Source organism: Falco cherrug, chromosome 9 (genome assembly GCF_023634085.1).
Source record: "Falco cherrug isolate bFalChe1 chromosome 9, bFalChe1.pri, whole genome shotgun sequence".
NCBI classification, from domain to species: Eukaryota; Metazoa; Chordata; class Aves; order Falconiformes; family Falconidae; genus Falco; species Falco cherrug.
The window spans coordinates 30,895,487-30,907,868 of NC_073705.1; the positions used below are offsets into that span (position 1 = coordinate 30,895,487).

Here is a 12,382-nt window from a genome sequence, read left to right on the forward strand (position 1 = left end):
ACTTAGCACGGTCGTTTTAGCTGCGGCCTCTAAGCATGTTATGTATAGTTGTGAAGACACACTATTTTGCCAGAAGTTGATGAATGTATCAGCTTGTGTCACGTCACAGTACTGAATTTGCCCTTTTGGCTTTTTGCAGAAAAACTTTATTTCCTTTGACAGGTCAGTTCCCTAAAGCCTTTTGGGAGTAGCCCCAAACAGAGCTGGAAAAAGGAAAAGCTCACATACGACTGAAAGATGTAGACTTTGGGCATGTCTAATTGGCACTGGGATTATGACAAGGTGGGGAGGAGCAGAAGACAAGAAACAGAAAGGGGGAGCACAGGTCAGATGGACAGCTTGGGGAAGAAGCAAGATCACCTGCAGCAGAAAGGGCTTTTGGCAGGCATTGATGGACTCCTGCCCCCCGATCGGCGGTCAGCGACAGGTCCACCACTACATGTTGCATCCTTCTCCACATGTCATGGTCTTACACAGGTTCAGCGTAGGTGTAAACCACTTTGGAGAGCCAAGCAGCTGGGCCTGCTGCGGTTTGGTCTAACTCTTATACAGAGGACCAAGGCGCCTCAACCCCCACTTCCACAATGGAACAGACTGTGGCACCTGGCTATTTCTTTGTCATTTTCACTTTTGTATTTGTTTGCTTCTTTTTACATTGTTTTTCTTTTGTTATTAGACATATTTATTTCCAGGCAGCTGTGATACCTGCAACATCTGCACAACAGATTCAGAGTATTGTTTATTTTTGGTTGATTTATTCCTAAAGCAAGCTTTGTGTGGGTTTTTGGGAAAGAAGAAATTGTACCTGAAGCCTCTGTAAGTATCAAACTCACTCAAAATAACATAAAAACATTCTCAAAAGCTCTCTGTATAAAGCGTCATGCTCCCATTGCTGCATCCTATTTTTCTTGCAAGCCATGGTGTGTGATGGCTGGGTGTAGACGTCCAAGGTATCTCGGATCTACCTGGCCTGCCTGTGCCCTGCCACCGTGGCAACAGATGTACTTTCTTCTACCGCAGGAATAAGCTTAAGCTTCAGCTTAATCAGAGTAACAATTTTTGCAGTTTACTTTCACAGTGTCACCTCATAATTGATAAATTAATACTCAATCTGGTGTCTGTTAGGATGGGAAGGAGTGGTTACAATATCCTTTCATCTGCATTTGTGTGACATCCAGCGGCTGGATGGGTCAATCACAGGCTCCCATTTCTTGTGGAAGCTGTAAAAATGGCTCACAGCTCTCTTCAGCACACGAAAGCAGGAAATGTATGGGATATTAATGCTAACAGCGCAACTGTTTAATCTTGGTTTAAAAATAAACAGGTGATTAAAGCAGCTTGTTCAAGGGAAGAGGTTACAGATTTGTATGTGTCACTCATTGTAGACTTTCGAGTTCTTTCCCACTGCTACTGATGAGAACGCATCTCCTCGGTGCTCGTGCTGGGCATGGAGAAGTGAATAAACAATACATCACCCTAGTCAGAAACGAGTAATTTCTGTTTTCCTGCATTTAACTGTTGATTGCACCATGAGTGTCAAGACTTCCATCAATTTTGTCAGGAGCAGTACTGAGACAGGAGCCAAATTTTAATTATAACCTTTGAAATAGCCAAGATAACCAAATATAGTAAGATTGACTATACCATAATATTGAATTAGGCTTCTAAAAAGTTGTTTAAATTGAATGATCTAGAACTCCAGTCTTAAGTTTGAAATAATTACCTGAAATTAAAGCAATTGGCGGCAGTTGTGCAAAGTATTTTCTTTGCCATCATCATAATGACGACTTGACAGCAGCACTGCTCTTAGCTTTGTAGTTTATCCATTTTATTTTTCTTCCATGCAGGTAATGAATTAGTTTTGTTTATTGCACACTCATATAAAAATCACAGTTATTGCAGAGCATTTTTTTGCACTCTGTTATTATACAAATGCCAAAAAGGAAAAAGATGAGAACATAAAAGTTTCTCTGCTTTTCCAGTTTGCTTTGCAAGGGCCATAAACCCGCTTCATAAACCCAGCTAATTTCTTGTTGTGTGCAGGCTTTTTACACAGCAAAAGGAAAAAAGCACTATTAAAAAAAAAAGATTAATCTCATAAAACTTAACAGAAATATTGAGCATTAATATCTAGTGTCTGAAATTACTTTAAAATTGTGTTTTCAAACTGGCTAAATTTCAGGGGTAATATTTATTACTGGTGAACTATTTCCAGGATGTCAAAACATTATTTTGGTAGTAAATTTCATGTTGAGATAAATAAATCTAACACACACACACACAAAAGGTTGTGCAGGCCTGGGTACTGCATACGAGACAAATGTTACCAGCAGAGACAGGAAAGCAGCAGCTGTGCACCATTCTTGGACACAAAGTCCTCAGGAGTCACGAGGTTAGCGCAGGATCTGTTTTTTCATGCCTGGTTTTGCTGACAACGGAGTCGCTTAGTCAACGATCATAATGAGAATGAAAGTCGTCTCCTAAAGTGAGACTAATTTTATGCTAATCTATGGCAAGGAAAAGCAAGTCAAATCTGTCAGAATTGTATCTAGAAGAAAACAAAGATCAGATATATGAAAATGCCCTTGCTGAGGTCCAGTCCTTTGAGCTGCCTCTTGGAACCACCCTAAGGTATGCATCTTTTACATAATATTATATAGTTTATGATGGGTTTGTTCCATTCTATAGCTGTTCTTTCGGTCAGCCCAATATATTAGAAACTTTGTTTTCCTGACCTTGAAATCCACAGGAAAGTTGAACTTAATTTCAATGTGATTGGTCCTAAATGAAAAATACAAACCAAGGTCACCTACTCAGCTCTTTCTTTTTAACCAGGACAAAGCTATCTGTTTACTGAAGGCTGGCTGCAGATTCTCTGTGAAGGAAGAAATTACTTTTAAATATGAAAACAAGGGGAAACTTGCTCTTTTGTGTAGCTGTGGTTTTAGTTTGAAGTTAACAGCTACATTTTTAAAGAATTCATTGCTTCTTATTCTTAAATTTTTAATAAATGCAGCTTTTTTTAATCACTAAAGACACAAGTACTTGTTTTACTGTTGATATTCCTAAATACCTGAAGATTTTAGTATTTTTTTTGATTTGCAGCTTATGCAAACTGTTCAATGGTAAAAGTGCAAGTGAAAAAACCTTCCTCTGCATATTCATTCCTACAAAAAAGTAATGCATAAAATATACTATGTGTCTAAGTATATTGTCAGTATCTGTAGAAGAGTTTTAAAAATAGCCTGCCTGGCACCGTGGGTGTCAGGTTGCAGTGACTATTAGGCTAAAGAAAGAAAACTTAATTTACCGTGAAAATGTATGTATCAATCTATTACATCAGTAATTTGCTGATGGGCAAAAAAAAAAAAAAAAAAGGAACATGGGAAGATTGTTACTGCATTTGAGTGATTTCTTGAAGAAAATACTACTGCAGCAGTAGCCTGTAGGATTTTTCCTATTATCACTTTGCAGGCATTTGTCTGCATTTGGAATATTTGGAATAATCCTTGTTGATTTAGTAGGTGCCATCAATAAATTCATCTGAATCAGCACTGAATATTATAAAACCACAAGCGCAGGCAAGGTGTACGCAGTCTGCAGTGCCATTTATTAACTAGCGTCCAGGTGTAGTTGCACCAGGGTAGCGGAGCCGATGAATTTGATTACAGTAACTGGAAGGGTGCCAAGCGATCGTAGCTGGCTGGTGTCTATAGACTTTGATGTATTCGCAGTTGTAAGCTGCTGTCAGTTCCTCACTGGAGAAGCAGCCATACATCACCTGAAGTTTTACACTTGAGGCCTGTTTCTTTCATGTTGGTTTCCCACTTGTGGACAGATAACTTTGCCCAGAAAGCAGGTGTATCCTGTCTCCTGAGCATGCAAAACCCAAGGACTAGCTCATCTTTGGCCACAAACCACAAAGTGTATAATTTAAATAGAAAATGGGCTATTGCTCCTTCATTGAAAAATGAAGTACACATTCTCAAGGGCACTGGGAAGCAACATGTCAGTTTCTAGTAACACGGCAAGCCAGTGCACAAAAAGGTGCACTTCTTGGTGGTTCTACCCGACCCCCAGATTTCTGTCACATAAAGAAAGGAAGGCGAGAAGCCGGTGACCTAACCCAAACGCAGAAGCTCCCGCAGAGCTTTCGCCTCAGGGGCCGGTGCCGCCGCCGCCGCCGCCCCCCTGCTGGGACTGGCACGGCGCGCGTGTACGGGAGCGGCAGCAGGTAAACGCAAAGCCAATGATCTTTTTTTAAAAAACACCTCAAGAAACAAAACAGAAGTAGGCTAGAGGAAAAGGTCAGTTTTGACCCTATAAGCCTTCAAGGCGTCCCTGCAGCGCGGTGCAGCGGGCGGCGGGAAGGGCAGCCCGCCCGTCCGCAGCGGGGCCGGGCCGGGGGGTGGGTGTCCCGCTTCCGTTACAGGGCGCTGCGCGGGTGCCCCCTGGCAGGGCTAGCTGCCCGCGATCTCCAGGGGACATCAGCGCCCGGAGGTGCCCGGGGGATGGAGGAGCTTTGCCGGGATCCCCCAGAGCAGCCCTGCCCCTGACAGGGGCCTCAGGGCACCGGCGAGCTGGGGCGAACCGGGCGGGCGGGACCCGGTGCGACCTGCTCCTCCTCGCCCCAGCCCCGGCCGCCCGCCCCCCTCGGCGACGGTAAGCCCTCCCCAGCGCTGCCCTCCCCAGCGCTGCCCGCAGCCCGGCTCCGCGGCCGCCTCCGCCCCTGGTCCCTCCCCGGCGCCTCTCGCAGCGGCGCGGCCGCCGGGTCCCTCCCCTCCAAGATGGCGCAGAGTCTCCCCGAGCATGATCGGATCCTGCAAGAGATCGAGAGCACCGACACGGCCTGCGTGGGACCCACCCTGAGGTGAGGGGTGGCGAGGGCCGCGGCGCCGACGGCGAGTGGGGGTTCCCGCCCCGCCAGCCCGGGGAGCCCCGGCCCGGCCTGGCCCGGCCGCGCTTTCTGACAGCTCCTCCCCAGAGACACCGCGGGGCCGCTCCGGCGGGAGAGGCCGCTCCGGGCCCGGAGGGGATGCGCAGCCCTCGGGGCTCACAGCGGAGACCCGGCCGCTGCCTCCGGCCCCGGGCCCTGCGGGGGCGCCGCGCCCCGGCCCCCCTGAGGTGCTGGAGGGAGAAGGTGCCGCCGCGGCGCGGTGCGGTGCGGGCGGGCGGGCGGGCGGGGAGCGGTACCGGCGCGGCCGCGGGCGGCTGTCATGCGCGGGCCGGCGGCGCTGACAGGGCCGACGGTTGCTGCGGCCGTGCGCCAGAGCCCGGGCTGGCCTTCCTCTGTCATCGTCTGCCGGGGAAGCGGAGCGCTGCCCGCCTTCCGGCGGGGGTGGGCGCGGTGGGCCGGAGCGGGGCCTCGACACGGGGCGCCGGGTCTGGGCCCGCCGGGGGCGGCCGGGTGGGGGGCCCCTGACGTAACCCGGCGCCGGCCTCTCCGGCGCCCGAACGGGGGAGGCTCCTGCCCCGCGCTTGGGCACGGGGCATTTCCCGGGGTTGTGCCGGCACCCCCGGGTCAGCGCCGAGAACGGGACCGACAGCGTGCAGCGGGTGGGTGTTCTCATCCGTGCCTGCGGGGCTCCTCTCTGTGCAGCCGGAACCTCCTGCCTCTGCCGGGTTCCTTCAGGAGATGTGTGCAGAGCGCTTCTGAAATGCCATGACTTCAATGGGTTTTGTTTATTTTTTGTTCTTTTCCCTCCAATTCCGTATACCGCCAAATGGCGTAGCCTGCACGTTGAAGAAAAGGTTTTATTTAACCTCTCCTGTTGGCAAGGAAGGTGCTGGGGAGGGAAGTACAGGGCCTGGAGGGGCTGGGTCATGGCGGAGGTGCAGGGGGAATGGGCATCTTCAACCTGGAGCTGTGCTGGTGCTTCCCTGATTAGAGATGTCTGAGAGAAGTGGAAGAAGTACAGACTGTGAATTTGCACGTTATCTTTTTGGGAAGATGTGGAGAGCCTGCATGCAGGCAACTGGAAAAGGCTGTTTGTGTGGCAGCATGATTCGAAGAGGTGAGCACCATGGCGCTGCTGGCTTTCCCTGCAGAGGGGATGGTGCCTGCTGGAGAACGCGGGTAGGGCTGGGAAAGGACGAACGCGGCGTGTGCAGATGGGGAACCCAGTGCCAGAACTGATGGAAGAGAAATGTACATTGCACGTGAAATGAGTCCCTTTGGATTTTGCAGCGAATGATTTTGTGGTTGTCTGTGTATCTCTGCAGCAGGCCTCCAGTGCTGAGGGCTGTGTGGGAAGTATCAGTCTGGGCATTTCTGCGAGGCTGGGCTAATCAGTCTTCAATGTGGTGGGGTGGCGCAGACATCACCCAGGGGCTGCTTGTTGGGTCAGCCTGATCTTGGGGGCCAGCCCAGAGCAAACTGCGTTCTGATCTCCCCTTCCTGTTCCTTAAACACAGCTGGTATTGGGAATACAGTGTTAGGTGTGGAAGCTGAGCATCACAAGATGCTTCACCTGTGAGAGTTTGTGATCTCGGGCTGAGAGAGAGTAGCAGAGATGGTTTCAGACTTGAGTTGTCCCTGAAGGCAGTTTAGCCATGTTTCAGCTAACAAGCCCAGGCAGGTTGAAGCTGATGTCTGCAGAAAGCACACCAAAACAAAAAAACTTAGCAACAAAATATTAAATAGAATTGAAATCTTGCTACCATCTCCAGTATAGAGCTTATATCAGAGGAACCTACGTTAAGGGCTTGCAGAGATCAGGCTGCACAGTAGAAGGCAGCATGTTTAGGAACCACAAATGATGAGGGAGGGATGTAAAAGGGGGAAGGGACAATATGAATCTCTTAGCCATATTAAACATTAAAATGTGTCAAAATTTGTATAAATATGAACGTTTAGTTTTTTAATTTCCTTGCGTGTTCCTGTCCTTTCTTTTCCTGTTAGTATCTCATCTGTCTTACCAATTTTGTTATTATACTGACTTTGTAGAAGGGGAGTTTTGCATTGCTGACCTTCAGAATTTTTAGAAAAGAGGTGCATGTTGGTCTGATTTAACCTCTAGTATTCATTTACAAATCAAAAAATGAGGCTAAAAAATGGTTACACCTGGCTGAGTGTCTTGAAAGAAGTCCGGCCAACATCACAGAAATATGCTGCTATTTTACAAGAACAGCAGTGTTTAAAATCAAAATTGTAGCAATCTCTTCATCTATGTATGTTAAAATTTGTGAATTGCTGTGTGAAACTGAAAAGTCTAAAATCCCACATCTAATTTCAAGACTTGTTTCAGTGAACAAAAGCATAAATGTGAAATGGAACATTATTTTCTGCATGAGATTTAGGTTTTACGTGCTAAACAATATAATAAATCAAAGAAATTAAATGAGTAATTCTATGTACAGTTGCATAAGGCTACAACATAAAGTGATCCATCGATTTCCAGTCGTAGAAGACATTGATGCCAGTTTTCTCATGTAATGACTGAAATTGCATTCATTTCATTACGTGAGATGGAATGTTTTTGTAATATATGGTCTGTAATGCTGGGAGAATATAGCATTGTGACATGAAATGAAGTACCAACTTAATGTACTTAAACAGCAGAACAAAAGAAGGGGCTCAAAGTGAGCAGTTTGGATAAGTAGCATGAGGTAACGCTAAATGCTGAAGATCGTAGGATATGCAAGATCTGACTTATCCTTAATTGTTCATATCAAGATCTTAATATCTTCCTAATGCATCCATGCTTCACAAAGTGTAATTTTTTTGTGGGCCATGTGTAGATTCCATGGAAACAAGTTTCTGGTCTTGTTTTTCTTTAGTGTTTTGTTTGCAAGTTTGGTATAGCTGTCTCTGCCAGGGTGTTGTTTCCTACGCTGCTAGAAGAGCAGCATCACTTGTGCTTATGATATAAAAATTAATAGCATATTTTGACACATAATGTTTTTGTGTGTAACTTACAGATAAGGAACAACATACAGACTGACCCTGCAGGTGATTTTCTAGGGCTGAGATCCATCCATGTATAGGAATGTGAAATGCAGGTTCTTCATAGGAGGAATGAAAGTACAGCTAGTACAGTTGGGCTTATTAACTATTTAGGAGCATAAGTTAGCTCCTAAAGATTGCTCTGCATCTCAAGAAATATAAAACGAAGAGATTGTATTTGATTAATTTGTATTTTATTTTATTAATTTTCTTTTTAAATTTTAAGTGGATGAATTTATTGACTTGAAATTTCTGGTATTTAACCTGCATTTCTAAGTTTAGTGACACACACTGAATTGTTATAAATAAGACTTAAATCAACTGTATAACATAACTTTCATTAAATAGGCAGACTGTGTATAAAACAGACCAGGACTGACTTTTTCAGCAGACTCTGTGAAGCTTTTATCAACATCTTTCTAGCTTTAATGGCTAACTAAATGAGATTAATGACAACACTTGTTAAAAGCTCATCACTCTCACCTTTTTGTATAACGTGTTAATATCTTACAATTCATGTCATATACATACTGTTGGGCTTTGCAAAACCAGGGAGAGTTGTCAGTGCATTTCTAATATTTATAAAGGAAAAAGACAAAAAAGAAAGTCAATGTCCATATCCTTCTCTCGCTCTCAAAAAAAAGATAAACACATTAAAAAGTTAACAACAAGAAACTTCCAGGCCCTCACTGAACTCCACAGAAATACCTATTAATAAAATTCCAAGAATCATTTTTTAAGAGTGTTTTCCATACTTCTTAAATACTCTGTCAGACATGCCAGGGTAATTAATAAGATAAATTATATTCAGAAGAAAATAATTGACCTTGCCTGCTGGTTAGCTATGTTGGTTGAAATAGGTCAAAGTGGAGCTCAACGGTGTAGAAGACTCTGTTCTGCCAGCATCCTGATATCCTATACTTATGAGTCTCTTTGACCTTGTGGTAATGTGTAATATTTCAAAGCCCATTTTAAAAAATTAATTAATTCTTAAGCTCTAGCTTGGCAATGTATTGCATAAGCATATGGTAGAATTTTTCTGAGCACTTCATCTCGTGAGCTGCACATTGAGTTTGCAGTGTTCTGTGATCCCCATGCACTGCCTGTCAGAGGAGTACCTCCATGTCCACAATCAGTTGACTAAACAACTAATACAAAACTAAAATAAAATTTAAAAATTATAAGGGAATCTATGATGGCAATTTTGTAGCTAAGGTGAAGTCGATGAGGAGGTGCTATGTCTATTGATGTATCTGTAAGTGGGATGTACTCTGTGGCTTTGATCCACAATCGGAGCTCAGAAAGTGCTCCTTGACAGTCAGTGTAAAAATGCTTTGAGACAACCTCTCTTCCTCTGCTCCTGAGATCTGCCATCACCGAGCTGTTGCCTGGTAGATGTCAGAGCCCCTTCTAGGTTGCTGGAAGTTCTGCTGGCCATGAAACTTCTTTGCAGAGTTATTAGAGGGTTTCCTATGAAGACATGTCACTGGCATGTTGTCTCTGGCTACGGGAATCACACCGCCAAGAGATGTTAGGTTGATGAGTTTCTGTCTGATGCCGCAGTATGCTGCGATGACCTTCCACTGACCTAGGACTGCATTGCACTGGTAAAAGCTGCACTGAGCCACCCGGCTGCAAAGCAAAATCACCTCTGCATGGTGCTGCTTTTGTAGGTTGAATAGAGTTTGGAGGTAGGATGTGTATTTGTTGTGAGCCTTATAAATGTGTATGGATGAAGTGTTAGAAGTGATTGATAACTGTTCATCCTGAACTTCTGTCCTTGTGTTCTAGAAAAGCTGAAAGTAAAAGGCACGCTTCAGTAAGGCATCGTTAGAGGACCAAATCAAGGAAGTGAAGGTAGCAATAGTGGTCCAGGCAAGACTGTTTTGTCCTTTCCCGATCAAAGTTTCTAAGAAAATTTGGAGGCAGAAATACAGAGTGAGAATCTCTGCTGCTTGAGTTGTGGTACACTTTGCAATTGCAGGTGTTTTGCCCGGACTGGGGGCTATAATTTGTATTTTGGAAATACTCATTTGAGGGGGGTCTGTCCAAAGCCAAATGAACAAATACCCTTTGGAGTATGATGGGATGCTCTGAAACCTCAGTGTAACTTGTTTTACTGAAAGCATACATTATTATTACAAGCAGGTATGATTTAGTTGTATGAATCTGTATCTTTAACAGAATGGTTACTAAGCAGTAGCACAGGCAGACTTCTCTAGAAGTGGGAAGACAGTACAGTGTTAACACAGTCACAGGCTGGGAAGTATTTTTTCTGAGCACTTGCCAATGGGCTGTGAGGATTTGTGATGTGGTTATCCAATGACAAAGTGTGGTTGCCCTCATTTTTTGCACTGTGGTCTTACTTGTCAGGTATGGTTGTCTAAAGGCATTTTTCTGTGTTTTCATTATTTTGGTTTTGGACTGTGAGCCAGTAACTCACCTTTTTCTCTATAGTTTAATCTTTTAAATATAGAGCAAATGTAAGAAGAGTCTGAGATCATCAGCTGATGCTTTGAGTCAAAACTGAAATAGTTTGATCATGTATTTCAATTTCAAATAGTATGATAATGTTTTACAGTATTGTAGGCTTTTTTTATGGTTTGAAAATCAGTATACTGTTTTTTATCTCCATCAGTGGTCTGTCTTTAAGCCCTGCTCAGTTTTCAAATTGATGTGTTCATTCTTTGTTCCTTTTCAAACTGAAGTTACAAAGTAGCCCAGAGGAACTAGAAATTCTGTGTGTGTTAGCTGTGGTCTTTTTTTGGATCAGGTCGCGGAGTGTACTTTGATGTATATTTATTTATTGGTTTACCTTTACTGTAATAGCTAACTCCCATTTTGCAACTGGGTTGCTATAGAGTAAGGAGAATGACCTGCTGGCTTGTAGTGTCAGTTGCACATTTTGTTACTTGGTGCAGGATCTGATGATATCCTGAGTGTTTAAGTTGAAAGGCAGCAGTCAGATAAAGCAACTGTCTATGTGAGCAGGTCTATCACCATGTATATTGCTATAAAAAAGCAATATTTTTTTTATCGCTACTCCATTACATAGACTCAAAACAGTGTAAGAAGAGTGCGTGTTGTAGGCTGATTAATCTGGTATTTATATATTCAGCGACAGAACTGCAGTTCTGATTTTTCTGTAAGCTAGCCTGATAATTCAGGCAGATCTGCTGTTGGTGGCAGAAATATTTTAGAAGAAGGTGAGGATTTGCTTCCATTGCTGCAAGTTTCAACATAGTACTCAACTTTTTAGAAAGCCTGAAACTGTTTGTGGGTAACGATACCTGCACTGCATTTTTCTGTTGTGCAAAAAAATCTTTAGGTTCAATGCTGATTAAGTTTGTCATGAAATACATGTCTGCAAATCAGGTTATCTTGATCTTTTTAAGTATTCATGCATCAGCTTCTGACTCAGTTCTTGCTGTGTATTCCAAATGGGCAACTGCCAAGTGAAGGTTTAACCTAACTAGTAACCTATATGAATAATACTTCTGAAATAGTTCTCTCCAGTTTCGCAAGCATTACCAAAGAGCTTGAAATTGTTCCCGTGTTTAGGAAACATATTTCAAAATACAGTAAAGCTTTTAAAATAGAGATCATCTGCCGAGAGATCCAGAATAGTGTACTTGATACGTGGTTCATGCAGTTTGTATTATTGTGTGTCATCTAAATTTAGCCTTCTCATCATATGAATGGCTGTTCACTGTTACATCAGTTAAATTCAGGAAGGCCAATCGTTATTGTTATTCATGTTGTTTCTTCATCAACTTATTCCTCAAGCTGATTTTATTTAGTGTCTGTTGACCCAGATTTTGGACCTGCCATATGCATAATTTTACATCCTTCACAAATGCCAGTCACATGGGTGCTTTGTTTCTTGCAGATTTTTTGGTGAAGCTAACAGCATATTCTGTACTCTATCTTTCTGTGTGCATTGCTGAGCCATTGCTCTGAGACTTGGCAGTTTCCTCAATACAGATGTCTACCTGGGGAGCCTTAGCAGAATTGAATTAAATATAAGCCTGTTTCTGACCTGTAAGTGCTAGAGCGTTTGCACATACAAGGCTGAAATTACAGCAACTGCAGTTCAGCAAGTTTTGTCATGTTGCATTTTATGTATTATACTACTAAAACAAGCTCATAAAAATCTATGAGGATTGATATTTCTTAAATAATGCTTCTCAGATAATGCTAGGAATAGGATACTATTTCTATGGGTTGTAGTAAACTATTAAGTACTAACTTGTTCAAAAACATCAACCTAGCTTTGCATCAGCATCAAGTAATCGCATCAGATTTTATCTTACTGAAGGGCTTGCTATGGCTAGTTGTAAAATCCAGCTGTTGCCAGTCTTTCTGGCTATTATTTGGCGATGCTGGAAATGCTCAAACCTAATCCCTGTCACCACATGTTCGATTTAATGTTCAGCT

General features: G+C 43.6%; 1 protein-coding gene across 10 annotated transcripts in view; it reads left to right on the forward strand.

Moving 5' to 3' along the window:
* The first annotated feature begins 2,427 nt into the window (after positions 1-2,427).
* EXOC6 (exocyst complex component 6) overlaps positions 2,428-12,382 on the forward strand; it is a 96,238-nt gene continuing 86,283 nt past the window's right edge. For 2 of the 10 annotated variants that reach the window (XM_055721499.1, XM_027803823.2), the window contains exon 1: positions 2,428-2,631. In XM_055721499.1, the coding sequence (XP_055577474.1) occupies positions 2,510-2,631 (122 nt within the window). In that variant the 5' untranslated portion in view covers positions 2,428-2,509. Of the gene's footprint in view, positions 2,632-4,689; positions 4,871-5,535; positions 5,557-5,840; positions 6,015-12,382 lie in introns of those variants that run through there. The other 8 variants (XM_055721501.1, XM_055721502.1, XM_055721504.1 and 5 more) reach the window with 8 other exon arrangements.